Genomic DNA, 14,098 nt, shown 5'->3' with positions numbered 1-14,098 from the left:
TGCCTGGAGAAGCGAATGAATGGAAGAGCTTGGCCTTCAGAAGAGCCTCTGGTTTGCCAGTGTGTCTTACATTTGTGTCACTTAACTTAAAGGTCCTGAACAGTCATTTTGAAAGTACTTTTTCTCAAATGGCTAACTACTGGGAAGTTTGAAAAGACTGGCTGAGTGGGCGGCGAGCTAATATTCAGGAGCTCGCCTTGGCTGACCAGTCATTGAAACGCCTATGTCAAAAGCAACTTGGATGCAGTGTCGCAGTAAAATCATCTCAAGCAAATTTGGTGATACACAAAGCAACTCAAACAACGTTGAAATTGCATCAGTTATATCACATTTTTCATACATCTCTAGGTTTGTATGTATCTTGTGATGTGGTTCACAGCAGCAGTGACGGATGTGTTGACTTGACAGCTGCGTCTGAGTTTTGGATCCCCCACCCCCATTTGTTCCATGCTGGCTGAAGACCTAATACCAGACACAGATGTAAGGGCAAACATATAAGTATCTTTGCCATAGATGAATAGGGTACACTTTTAAAAATTATATTTGCTGACACCCTACAGTCACATTTTTGGCACCAGAAGAGTAGCTAAATAAACTACGCTCCTCTGCCAACACTTCTTCTCCGATGTTTGTTACAAGACAGTACTTATTTATATTAGGTAAGAGAATATCATGCTGTATTAAAATGAGAGTTAAGGTGATGTCACCTTGTCCCCTTTATAGTGAATCCAAGTGGTTGACATGGGGGAGGGGACCAGTAACTTTATGATCAAACTTTCAATCAATGTACAAGCAAGTCAGTTTTCCTTACTTGGGTCATCATACTTTGATCTGGTTCCTTAAAATATCATCCAATTTCTTGAAAAACATGATATTTACTGTTCATAACCTTTTAACGTTGTCTTTTATCCATGTTGTTTTTAAGTTGGATTTATTTATTTAATTTTTTTTTTTTTTTTACAATACTTGACAGTCACAGTAGATCTACTGTCTGGGTATTAAGACAGTGAATGCATCACTAGACTCACATTAAAGATAAGGTATCAACAAGGTATTAACTTTGTTAATCATAAAGAAATGGTAGTAGATTAAACATGGTAATGAAACCCCCATTGTCTTTTTTTTAAGCTTTTTGTTCTCTCAGACTGTGAAAGTTTCTCCAAACTCGTTTCAGGTTCATTCCAAGTTCCGCTACCCATTCTACCATGAGATGTGCTGGTATGTCCTGGAGAGGTACGTGCACTGCCTGACCAAGCGCTCCCATCTCACTCCGGAGTTCCGCAGAGAGCCTCTGCTAATCGGTGAGTGAGCCCAGCTAATGCCGCTATTTAACCAATACCCAGAGTGTGTCTATGAATACCGGTTCTATCCTGATAATTCTTATGGGGAGCCTTGCCTTGCACTCTTGTTGTAATTACCACTCACAAGTGGGTAATGCTTTGGAAAGAGCCAATGATATAACTCATGTGTTTAATCAGTTAGTTTGCCTTCTCACATAAATGATAGCATGATGAAAGTGACTGAAATTATAATCTGACCGGAATGGTTACACATGGAGCACAGCAGATTCGTCCCCTCGTCTTCTCTCATTCTTGTCTTCCTCAGACTTGGAAACTAAGCTGAGCACAGAGAGCCCCTCCTCTGACTCCCGGAGTCAGGACATGGACGAGGAGGACTCCTGTGAGACGCAGCAGGGACGGGATGAACAGGGTGACAGGTCAGCATTTGATGATCCCTGCTCTCCTGATAACACGAAGGGTAAATCCAGCGGCCTTCGACACCTCAAAGCTGCCTTGTCCAATGATTCTGAGGACACCTGCATCACCACCTCCACCCAGCCTCCAGAGTTCCCCAAAACCCCCTTTGGCTCGCCAGTCTCAGAGTCTCCGAGTAAATGGACTCATCTGACTGAGTTTGAACTGAAGGGCCTCAAGGCCCTCGTGGAGAAACTGGAAGCCCTCCCTGAAAATAAGAAGGGTGTTCCAGATGGCATCAAGGACCCCCAGGCCCTGCTGGAGGACATGAAGGTATGTGCCTCATCCAGCTTAGTTCTCGTGTATTTTTTTGTCTTATGTATATATCTGGATGAACCATTACAAAACACAGGAACATACTTTACTCTTCTACCCGTTCCCCAGGTTGTCTTGAAGGAACATGAAGATGATGACCCCAAAATGGCTGCCACTGGAGTACCTGTGGTGTTCTGGCCCAAGAAGTCTGCCAAGGTGAGAATGCATGCATGTTTCCTTAGAATTGTATATTCATTTTTCATCTGATATCCTGCCCATCCTGATTCTCTCTGTCTTGGACCAGTGAAGTAGTGAGCATATCCTAGGGGAGAGTGGGGTAAGTTGAGCCACCATTGTTTATTGGAAACTATACAGAAAATGAACCATTTGACCAAATATTTAGGAAGAGGTCATCATTTCATGGAGTCTGTGAAGGAAGACATTTCCTGGGGAAAAGTAGTAACAAGTTAGGTCCAAAAAATAGATTTTCACCAAGTCAAATGAATTTGTTAGAGGTTTCATGATGCTTCTATCTAAACCAAGGTAGATCATGTTTAATATTGTTCTATACATCAGTTGGGGTCTCTATAAGCGTCAACATGAGGTCCTAAACCTAGCATGAAAGTGCACCCTTTTTTTTCCCTCGGGTGTCGTTGAGCCAATGGCAAGTTGAGGAAATTTGAAGTGTTTTCTTCTCAGGTGTAATGCAAGGCATTATCGCTGGGATATGAGGTAACAGCAAGGCCTTGCCTATGTTAAAGTACAAAGTGTTTGTTAGGTGTTAAGCGCTGTTAAAATATACTTACAATTATTAAAAGACAAGAAAGTGATTGTGATTGTATGGAATTGTGTTTGGGAAATAAAGATGGTTTTGAAAAGGTAGTGGAAATATTTAGTGACCGTAATTACATTTTTGGCCGATACCGATATCCGATATTTTCCTTGCCCCCCAAAAAACGAAACCGATATTTAAAATTTTAGTGGCCTTTTAAGCATTCTAGTAGAGTTAGAGTTAACACACACATTGACCGTGCGGTCTAAGGCACTGCATCTCAGTACAAGAGGCTTCACTACAGACCCTGGTTCGAATCCAGGATGTATCACATCTGGCCCGTGATTGGTAGTCCCAAAGGGCGGCACACAATTAGCCAAGAGTCGCCCGAGTTTGGCCGGGTTAGGCCGTCATTGTAAATAAGAATTTGTTCTTAACCGACTTACCTAGTTAAATAAAGGTTACACATACACTAACTATATATAGCTAGGTGTCATCATCTAAAAGAACCCTAATTTCTAAGACAGTTCTTATTTGATTAATAGTGGTCGGACCCATCTAAACAGAATAAGGATTTGCCACAATAGTGCTCTTTGCAGTTAGCCTTCAAAATAAAAGTATGTCATTAACAGTGATGTAAATGAATACAAATAGTACAATGCCATACTTTTATTTTGAAGGCTAACCGCAAGGTCCACTATTGTGACAAATCCTTATTGTGGCTAGCTTCACATAGATGGGCCTGAACACCATTAATGTGAAGCTAGCCACAATAAGGATTTGCCACAATAGTGGACTTTGCGGTTAGCCTTCAAAATAAAAGTCAGGTCGAGCCTCTCTAGCCAGATGACGCTATCTGGCTGCTTATAACGTTAGCTTTGGGCAACAGGGTTAAGTAGCTGGCTAGCTATTTATTTTCATGAACTGAAGTTCAATTTCAATAGGCAAACAAGTGGCAACCTAGCTAATACACTCACAAGGATTCCTAAATCATTGCTAAGAATAATGACAATTACTGCAGTTTCTACTGGGCATTGTTTTCAGGCTGGTTGTATTGGTGCTAGCTAGGTACAAAGCTAAAGCTAGCTACCCCAGAAGTTGCGGTTGAAAAATTATGCTTTATTACCAACGCGGTATTGTAAACACATCATTCGTGGCCGGTGTTTGCTTGTTTGCAGACTTTTTTGTTCTGCTTTGACAGTGCTACTGTATCTATTTTGACACGCATAGACCCAAATGGCATTCCATAGTATGTATGTATGTATGTATGTATGTATGTATGTACAGTGCCTTGCGAAAGTATTCGGCCCCCTTGAACTTTGCGACCTTTTGCCACATTTCAGGCTTCAAACATAAAGATATAAAACTGTATTTTTTTGTGAAGAATCAACAACAAGTGGGACACCATCATGAAGTGGAACGACATTTATTGGATATTTCAAACTTTTTTAACAAATCAAAAACTGAAAAATTGGGCGTGCAAAATTATTCAGCCCCCTTAAGTTAATACTTTGTAGCGCCACCTTTTGCTGCGATTACAGCTGTAAGTCGCTTGGGGTATGTCTCTATCAGTTTTGCACATCGAGAGACTGAAATGTTTTACCCTTCCTTCTTGCAAAACAGCTCGAGCTCAGTGAGGTTGGATGGAGAGCATTTGTGAACAGCAGTTTTCAGTTCTTTCCACAGATTCTCGATTGGATTCAGGTCTGGACTTTGACTTGGCCATTCTAACACCTGGATATGTTTATTTTTGAACCATTCCATTGTAGATTTTGCTTTATGTTTTGGATCATTGTCTTGTTGGAAGACAAATCTCCGTCCCAGTTTCAGGTCTTTTGCAGACTCCATCAAGTTTTCTTCCAGAATGGTCCTGTATTTGGCTCCATCCATCTTCCCATCAATTTTAACCATCTTCCCTGTCCCTGCTGAAGAAAAGCAGGCCCAAACCATGATGCTGCCACCACCATGTTTGACAGCGGGATGGTGTGTTCAGGGTGATGTGCTGTGTTGCTTTTACGCCAAACATAACGTTTTGCATTGTTGCCAAAAAATTCAATTTTGGTTTCATCTGACCAGAGCACCTTCTTCCACATGTTTGGTGTGTCTCCCAGGTGGCTTGTGGCAAACTTTAAACTACACTTTTTATGGATATCTTTAAGAAATGGCTTTCTTCTTGCCACTCTTCCATAAAGGCCAGATTTGTGCAATATACAACTGATTGTTGTCCTATGGACAGAGTCTCCCACCTCAGCTGTAGATCTCTGCAGTTCATCCAGAGTGATCATGGGCCTCTTGGCTGCATCTCTGATCAGTCTTCTCCTTGTATGAGCTGAAAGTTTAGAGGGACGGCCAGGTCTTGGTAGATTTGCAGTGGTCTGATACTCCTTCCATTTCAATATTATCGCTTGCACAGTGCTCCTTGGGATGTTTAAAGCTTGGGAAATCTTTTTGTATCCAAATCCGGCTTTAAACTTCTTCACAACAGTATCTCGGACCTGCCTGGTGTGTTCCTTGTTCTTCATGATGCTCTCTGCGCTTTTAACGGACCTCTGAGACTATCACAGTGCAGGTGCATTTATACGGAGACTTGATTACACACAGGTGGGTTGTATTTATCATCATTAGTCATTTAGGTCAACATTGGATCATTCAGAGATCCTCACTGAACTTCTGGAGAGAGTTTGCTGCACTGAAAGTAAAGGGGCTGAATAATTTTGCACGCCCAATTTTTCAGTTTTTGATTTGTTAAAAAAGTTTGAAATATCCAATAAATGTCGTTCCACTTCATGATTGTGTCCCACTTGTTGTTGATTCTTCACAAAAAAATACAGTTTTATATCTTTATGTTTGAAGCCTGAAATGTGGCAAAAGGTCGCAAAGTTCAAGGGGGCCGAATACTTTCGCAAGGCACTGTATGTATGTCGTCAAGCAAATAGCAGTGTAGCTAATACTGTGCAACTCCGGTAGGGCAACATCTGAAAGATAGCACACTTTGTAGTGTGTACCGGTGCTCGACCAGTCGGCGAAAGCCAACATCACCCACGACAGAAAGCGGTTAATTGTCAAGGGCAATGAATTCCATTATCTTGGCTTTAATCGATTTCGCCTTTGAGTTGTCTCGCGGAAATGTTCTTAGTCTTTCAAATGACTGCTCGACTTGACTGCTCGATTCACACAGCAGACATTGTGTGCTAGGTTAGGAATGCTGTGTTGCACGTGTAGCTCAAAATGTTACGTGCCGTCATTATGTCATGTACTTGCATAATATAGGTATGCAAGTCAGCTTTGACATCGGGACCGATTTTTGGCATTTTTAGCTAATATCGTCCGATTCCGATATGTTCACCGATATATCGTGCATCCCTAGTAATATTTCATTCAGTACAGAAATTTGAAAGTGGCAAATTACCCAGGGTAAGTTGTGCCAAGAGACCATTTTTTGGACAAGCTATGTTTTCAAAACTAATGTTGACATGAATTCTGATTATTTCCAGGGATACACAACATCTGGAAAAATATGCAGATATCTTTGTTAGAAAGAATATTTTCTATATTTAAACTATATTTATTTGACGGAGTGATGCTGAATGTAAAAAATGGTTCAACTTACCCCGCTCCCCTATTTCTGGTTCTTGTGTGTCACTCTCTCACTTCATTGTCTCCTTCCCTAGAACAGAGGCTTTACTTATTTCCATAATTTTGACTTAGCGGGCTGCAGGGTTGCCTAACGAGGAACACAATGAGATTCTCTATTTGTTGCTTTTCATCTTCATGTCACAGCTGTGTCTCCTCATCAGTGTTTGTTGGATAATTAACACTGTTTTGAAGTGTTCTTGTTTACCAAGCAAGAGCTTTGCGCTAAGTGATAAATGGTTTCCTTTCAGTCAGTCACTCGGTATAACATACTATGGGGGGTCAACTATTTTGTATTTTTACATTTTTAATTTCACCTTTATTTAACTAGGCTAGTCAGTTAAGAACCTATTCTTATTTACAAACCCGGACGACACTGGGCCAATTGTGCGCCGCCATATGGGACAATCACGGCCGGATGTGATACAGCATGGATTCGAACCAGGGACTGTAGTGACACCTCTTGCACTGAGATGCAGTGCCTTCGATGTGGCGCAGCGTTCTATCAATCCTGCTCACCTGAAGCAAACTGAAATCACAATAGATGGCGCAACCATTTCCTTAATTCTTCGCTCTTCAGGTCGCCTGAAGGAAGAACATGTCACGCAATTTGCGCACTTTCCAAGCACACGAAGGCTACGAGATTCGCTTCCGAATTAGGTGTCTGTTAGCGGGGAGAGAGTACTCGTCCCCCTAGATGTTGCAAGTTTTGGGCCTGGGGTCTTGGTATGGCTTTTGTGTTTGCTAAAAGCTAACTACTTTCTGTTCTGCTTGTGTAGCCAGTGCTTCCTTGCTTGAGTAAGATGGCCAGTGGTGAGAGGAAGTTCAAAAAGGCTAACTAGTTGGGTTTGAACCTCCGACCGTGCTGTAGGGCATGTGGTTCCACAATGAAAAGGAAAGATACTCATCACTGAACAATGATGTGACATCATTTAACTGAAGTTTTCTGACGTTTGCTTTTTTGGTTGTGTGCCATTATTGCTGGCTAGACTACCCTAGACTTTACTTAGATGGCAGACATGTTCTGATTAGTCTGTCAGTATTTGTTCAGGCTTGTGATTGCATTGCAGATGGAAACTTTTATAGCGCCCAGTTCAGATGGGTTTATGCAGATAGATCTTCACAGATATACTGTATGAAGAACCATCTGAAGCTCTGTTATATGTAACTAACTCATTTGACAAGGTCAACCTTGTAGTCCCAAGGTCACGATTTGTAGTTGAACAAGTCATTGCATGTGTAGATTTAATTATTATGTAATTTTTTTACTTGAATTGAAAAAACGTTACATGCTCTTAGGATGCATGACTTGGACTGTGTGTCCATAGTATGACGTGATTGTGTGTCCCATAGTATGTTATACAGAGTCACCGACTGAAAGGGAACGTACAGTTATGATTATAATTACTGTTCCCTGAAAGAGGGAACAAGGTATATAACATGTTTGGCCCCACGCCGTCAGGGGTTTTGGGCTCACTGAAGAGCGGTACTGAATTGAGAAAATGGATGCAAGCCCCGGTATTATAGCCAGGAAGGCTGTGTGATTTCAGCTTGATTCAGGTGAATAGGATCGGCCGTTGACTCTTCATGGTATGTTGTACCTTGTTCCCTCCTTTAGGGAACATTTAGTTATATTCATAACTGGACATTATGGATGACCTAGGCATACTGACCAGCTTGACAAAAAGTCTGATTTATCCTTTTGTAGCAGGTCCAAAAATGTGAAATTGTGTCACAGCATCTGTGCCTTTTTGTAAAAATAAATATATTCATGTAGTTCTGTCCTTGAGCTCTTCTGTATTATGTCATGTTTTATGTGAACCCCAGGAAGAGTAGCTGCTGTGTTTGCAACAGCTAATGGGGATCCTAATAAAATACCAAATAACACATTTCCACTGCTGTGTTAAGACAGAATGGGGAAGGAATGCAGCATAACAGAACATGGTCTGTGTGGAGCTCTGTGATCTTCTCTAACTTCCTGTGTTGCATGTTAAGTTCCAAGCTACTGGAAATACAGTAGATGCCATAGCAGAGCCATCAAATCCAGATCCACTGATACAGCGGGCAGGGAGGAAAGCAACAGACTAGATGAATCACTCACAGAGCAGTGTGATTGAGACACAATAGCAGTGCTCTGCATTGTGCTAGAATTTTGAGAATAGAAATCTGTGGTCAACTGCTGCTCCTCACCGTCGGTCCCTTTAAATGCCAGCCGGTGATTCTGTGTGCACCTTTGGTGATTAAACCCCATCTGTCTCTATATTGGCTGGACTGGTCTGGTCTGGTTTTCCTTCCCAGTGATCCTGCTCATGAATATCCCCCAATTGGTTTTGCGTTCTCTCTCCTGACTGGAAGAAGTGGGGCTCCCTTGCACATATTCAAATACATTATCTGCATATGGTCTTCCAATTGGCTGCACTGTCTTCCTGTACTCCCTCCCAGACCTAGCTTTTCTCTACTCATGAGCTAGCCTGATCTGTGGTGCGGTGCTGTGTGCCTTGCCTTTGCTGGTGATTGTGGAGCAGGAGGGAGGGCCGTGGGGTAGACAGCAGTAGGAGGAGGAGGCTTTAGGCTGGGGCTGCCTTCAGCCATGTCAGTTTGCTGTGAGCTGGTCGGGGTATGAAAACCGGCCATGGCCATGTCGCTGAGCGCTGACGATGAGGATTACGACTCAGAGGCTGAGCAGGTTGGTTAGCGCACTGAACCCAACCCCTCGGGACAAAGAAAAGGATAGGAATGTGTATGTGTGTGAGGCACGGTGAATTGAGCTGAGCATTGGTAGATGTTGTGTGGAACTGGAGCCACCTAAAGAGATGCCGTTTCTCCTTTCTCTTGTTTCTTTTCTCCCCTGTACTTTTCATTGACAGGTTGTGTGCGTGTGTGTACCTGGTAAGTGCAGGAAGAAGGCACTGAGTGTTCAGACAGCAGTGTTAGTCCACAGGGCAGCTACTGGTTGTTCCAGAACAGGAAAGAAAAATGAGATAAACAACAAGAATGTTGTGTGTGTGATCAGACAGAAAGATGCAGATTAGAGATGAATATTTAAATGGCTCGTATGGGCTTGTGTAAGCATGTATGAACAGGGAAGAATGAATCAGATGCATTTTAATAGATTTACTGTGCCTGCGATTGTGTATGGTAAAGAGAGAAAATGAAGTTCATGTGTATCGTGTGAATTGGGTTTGGCACAGCCTGCAAATTGTGCATGTAAACAGTGAGGGAGATATTGTGTTTGTGTATAGGCTCTTCAGCCACACAGTCATATCCCTGACTGCATTCCACACCCCCTTCCAATTATACACAGGCTGGGTTGTGATATCATTGGATACAGTTGAATTCTTTTCCATCCTTCCACAGATGAGATGGCGGAAGATTCCCCCCGTTATTGCTGTAGATATTTACACAACCAGTTTGTATGTGGTGTTCCTGTGCAAGTTTGCAGATGTTCAATGTCAGATGAAAACATATCACCATTTCAAGGGTCTGGTTGCAGATGTTTTTACAGTGCTATGAGATATGGATAGATTGATCTGAGATAAATTACAAGAAGTTGTTCAGTCAGTCACTTGTGAATTCCTTGTCCTTTTTGAGTTTTTGTTGTATCAAGAGCAAGTTTCATAGGCTTGTAAATCCAGAAGATTACAATAGAAAGTGCCAGTGCAGTCAATGTTTGGACAGCAGTTGGCAACAAGCCTTTTTGATCCCCGTTAACATGAATATTCAGGAAGTAGCCTAAAATAAATATGGTGACGTGATAACGATTCATCTTTTTCTGACCGTGCCCCTGGGCGATCACAGTGCCTCAGGTTCTGAGAGCTCTGCATCTATTATTCCTCGCTCGCTTTTTCCTCTTGAGGTTTTCCAGCAGTATTTTATCTAAGATCCAGATGTCTGTTTGTACTGTATGACTGGGAGTGCGTGGGTATGGCCAATGCACATTGAGTAGGTCCTCCTGTGCTTAGCTGTAGTGCAGTAGATTATTATGCTGTGGCATCTGCTTCTACTCCTCTGCTGAACCTCAGCTTTGCTGAGCTAAGGAATAAGCCTGCTTAGTAACGCTCATCTTCATACCTTACATAATATGCGTCTGTGGTCTTGGAATGCATTACATAGTTTACAGATAACAAACCTGTTGTCAAACTACTAGGCATTAAAGGCTTTGTTGCTGATGAGATGGAGAGGCTACACTTCTGATGTCATTGCATGTCCTTGCAAGGAGATGGCATGCTCCCTATACAATCTCCATTGGAATATGATGAGGAACATCTGTCACTGAAAGTGATCCTAGCTTCCTGTGACCGTGATTATGGTAACTGAGACTCTCTTCCTCTATGACGAGGGAGATTTAACCCCTTATGTCACTGCTCTACAGGAATCTCATTGTGCGTTTATCCTTTCAAGGGGTGTTGCATCCAGACATGGTGGGAGACCAAGGTGATTATGGAGACAATGTGGAGGGCTGTCTGGAAAATCTTTTCTCATGAGAGGTCTGTGGTCCTTTGGCCTCCTGGCCCGAGGTATGATCTGACAGCGATAGAGCTACTCTTTTAAGGCAGGTTAACTTCAAGATCACTAAATTATGTCAGGTAATCGGTTACATAAGGGAATCTGATGGATGATACATCAGTGTCTTGTTACTTTTGGTCATGTAGTGTACGTCACAAGCATGTGAGCACCTGCTCGTCGAACATCTCATTCCAAAATCTTGAGCATTAATAGGGAGTTGGTCCCACCGTTTGCTGCTATAGCAGACTCCACTCTTCTGAGCTCTATACTAGATGTTTGAACATTTATGCGGGGACTTGCTTCCATTCAGCTACAAGCGTTAGTGAGGTCGGGCACTGATGTTGGGCGATTAAACCCGGCTTGCAGTCTGCGTTCCAATTCATCCCAAAGGTGTTCGATGGGGTTGAGTTCAGGGCTCTGTGCAGGCCAGTCAAGTTCTTCCACACCAATCTCAACCTCGCTTTGTGGCCACAAAGTTGGAAGCACGGAATCATCTAAAATGTCATTGTATGCTGTAGAGTTAAGATTTCCCTTCACTGAAACTAAGGGGCCTAGCCCGAACCGTGAAAAACAGCTCCAGACCATTATTCCTCCTCCACCAAACTTTACAGTCGGAACTGTACATTGGGGCAGGTAGTGTTCTCCTGGCATCGGCCAAACCCAGATGGTGAATCGTGATTCATCACTGCAGAGAAAGTGTTTTTCCACTGTTCCAGACTCCAATGGCGGCGAGCTTTACACCACTCCAGCCGACGCTTGGCATGGCACCTTGTGATCTTAGGCTTGTGTGCGACTGCTGGGCCATGGAAACGCATTTCATGAAGCTCCCCTACGAACAGTTCTTGTGCTGATGTTTCTTCCAGAGGCAAGTTTTGCAACCGAGGACAGACAATGTTTACGTGCTTCAGCACTCAACAGTCCTGTTCTGTGAGCTTGTGTGGCCTACCACTTCGCGGCTGAGATGTTGTTTATCCTAGACATTTCCACCTCACAATAACAGTACTTACAGTTAACCGGGACAGCTATAGCAGGGCTGACAAACTGACTTGTTGGAAAGCTGGCATCGTATGACGGTGCCATGTTGAAAGTAACTGAGCTCTTCAGTCCAATTCTACTGCCAATGTTTGTCTATGGAGATTGCATTTCAGCGTGCTTGATTTTTATAGATCTGTCAGCAATGGGTGTGGCTGAAATAGGGGTGTCCACATACTTTTGTGTATATATGGTGTTTGCCAAGGAGGTGACCGGTGACACAGGACAGGTGATGGAGCACTGTACATGTCCATGCTTTGTTTAGTTTTAGCAGTTCCTTGGATCAGTCAGACCCCCATTCTATAGTACTAACAGAGTCCCTCGGATTCCACCACTGATTTAGATTTCCCCCAATATCCAAAATAATCCTCTCTGGCTGTTTCTTGGATCTCTGATCACCCCAGCGTGGACACTCTGCTTAGTGTCCACTTGTTTGAGGATAAGTCTAGAACAAGGCAAGGATCTATCCTCGGACCCTGCTGTTCATTTGTGTTTTCTCTGTGGTAGCTGGGCTTGTTACTGAACCTGATTTCTTTGTGTATGACAGTAAAACATTCTTCTGATGACTATAACATTTGTTGGCACCTTCAATTCTTGCACATTTTCTCGTAAAAAGTATATTTCAACACTGTTTGCTCAGGTAAATTTGCTGAACTGCTAAACTTGGACCCAATCAGAACTCCTGTACACACCCCTCATCATGAAGGCAGCCAATGGCCTGCTTCTATGTAGGATGTAAACACATGCTCACGTGAAAACTGTGATAAAGAGGATCATCTAGCTAGCCCCCAAAGACTGAAATAAGATGCATATCTGTTTTTGATTTTTGACCTGAATTCGTGTTTCACTTTTTCAGCATCTCCTTTCAGGAAAGCAAACTTCCTTTCATTGAGGCACATGTCCAAGTCATTAGACACCCAGGGCTTGTAGTTGGGAAATACTCTTAACAGTTTTTGTGTTAATGACGGTGTACTCACAGAACTGGATATATGATGTGATGCTGTCTGTCGACTCATGGGGATCCCTGCACGAATCAAAGAACACCTCCCAGTCTGTGACATCAAAGCTCCTCCCTGCCCCCTTCTGTCTATACCTGAATGGATTTCTCCACAGGTTTTTCGTGTTTCACCTATTGCCTATATCTCGGATGCGCTGCACACTGCCTTCTATGTGTCATCTACATTGCCATAACAATGTAGTTGAGTGATGAAACAGGTGACGTACTGTTGCAGACTGGGGAGGTGTGCGGAGAGGGAGAGCGAATTTAAAATCCTCAAGCACAGTCAGGTCAGCCGATGGTGAAAGAGCTGCATTGAAGCATTGAAACAGTCCTGGCAACAGCTTGCTTATTGTTAAGTCCAGGCACATAGACCAACCTGTCCAAACTCGCGGGGTAGTTAGAATGGCCTGAATGATACAACGAGATTCTCAGTCTCTGGTGATCAATTGTTCAATGACGTTACACTGCTTGGACAAGCATTTCGCTACACTCGCATTAACATCTACTAACCATGTGTATGTGCCCAATAAAATGTGGTTTGTATTATCTACAAAGATGCATAGCCCCCCCGGGCTATTGATTTATGTGTTGTTTTGTCTCAATCTGTTCTAATAACATTGTATCCATCTACGTTCACATCAATATTGTCCTGCGTGAGCCACGTTTCTATAAAGCAGATTTTTAGATATCTTCTCCTAAAGGATTTAGCCGCTAACTCATCCAGGTTATGATGTAGTGACTGCCCGTTTGACAGGGTGATCACCGGGGAGCGGGTGATGGCTTCCCTACCTCTGTAGTCTGTTGCTAATACCACCTCTTGAGCCTCGCTGCTGCCTCTTCTTCTTTACGTTTTGACAAGGCCAGGCTGCTTTCGAGCTTTATCTCGGAAAGGGAGCAGGCACTCACAGGAATAGATGATGATGATGGTTGATTTATTGATTTACTCACTGACTATAGTGGTTGCTCCACTAAATATTTAGCGATTATGCTGCAGGACTTAGAGGTAATTTGTGGTTTAGTACGGTACCCTGCGTCACCAATTCATTGCTCCAGACCAGCGCAAGGGGGAGTTAGAGCACTGATTATGCTTTTGGGTCCTACTGTGTCTCTAACTGACAATGAATGGGCAACCATAAACCTAAATAG

At 42.9% G+C, this 14,098-nt stretch overlaps 1 protein-coding gene across 8 annotated transcripts in view; it reads left to right on the top strand.

The window, feature by feature from the left end:
• LOC110522926 (lysine-specific demethylase 2B) overlaps nucleotides 1–14,098 on the top strand; it is a 56,020-nt gene that overhangs the window by 21,969 nt on the left and 19,953 nt on the right. For all 8 annotated transcript variants that reach the window (XM_036977406.1, XM_036977405.1, XM_036977400.1 and 5 more), the window contains 3 exons: nucleotides 1,175–1,301; nucleotides 1,606–2,027; nucleotides 2,139–2,225. In XM_036977406.1, the coding sequence (XP_036833301.1) occupies nucleotides 1,175–1,301; nucleotides 1,606–2,027; nucleotides 2,139–2,225 (636 nt within the window). The remainder of the gene's footprint in view (nucleotides 1–1,174; nucleotides 1,302–1,605; nucleotides 2,028–2,138; nucleotides 2,226–14,098) is intronic.

Source organism: Oncorhynchus mykiss, chromosome 5, assembly GCF_013265735.2.
Source record: "Oncorhynchus mykiss isolate Arlee chromosome 5, USDA_OmykA_1.1, whole genome shotgun sequence".
NCBI lineage: Eukaryota > Metazoa > Chordata > Actinopteri > Salmoniformes > Salmonidae > Oncorhynchus > Oncorhynchus mykiss.
The sequence above is the reverse complement of the archived record's forward strand: the minus strand, read 5'-3'. Positions and strand labels throughout refer to the sequence as shown.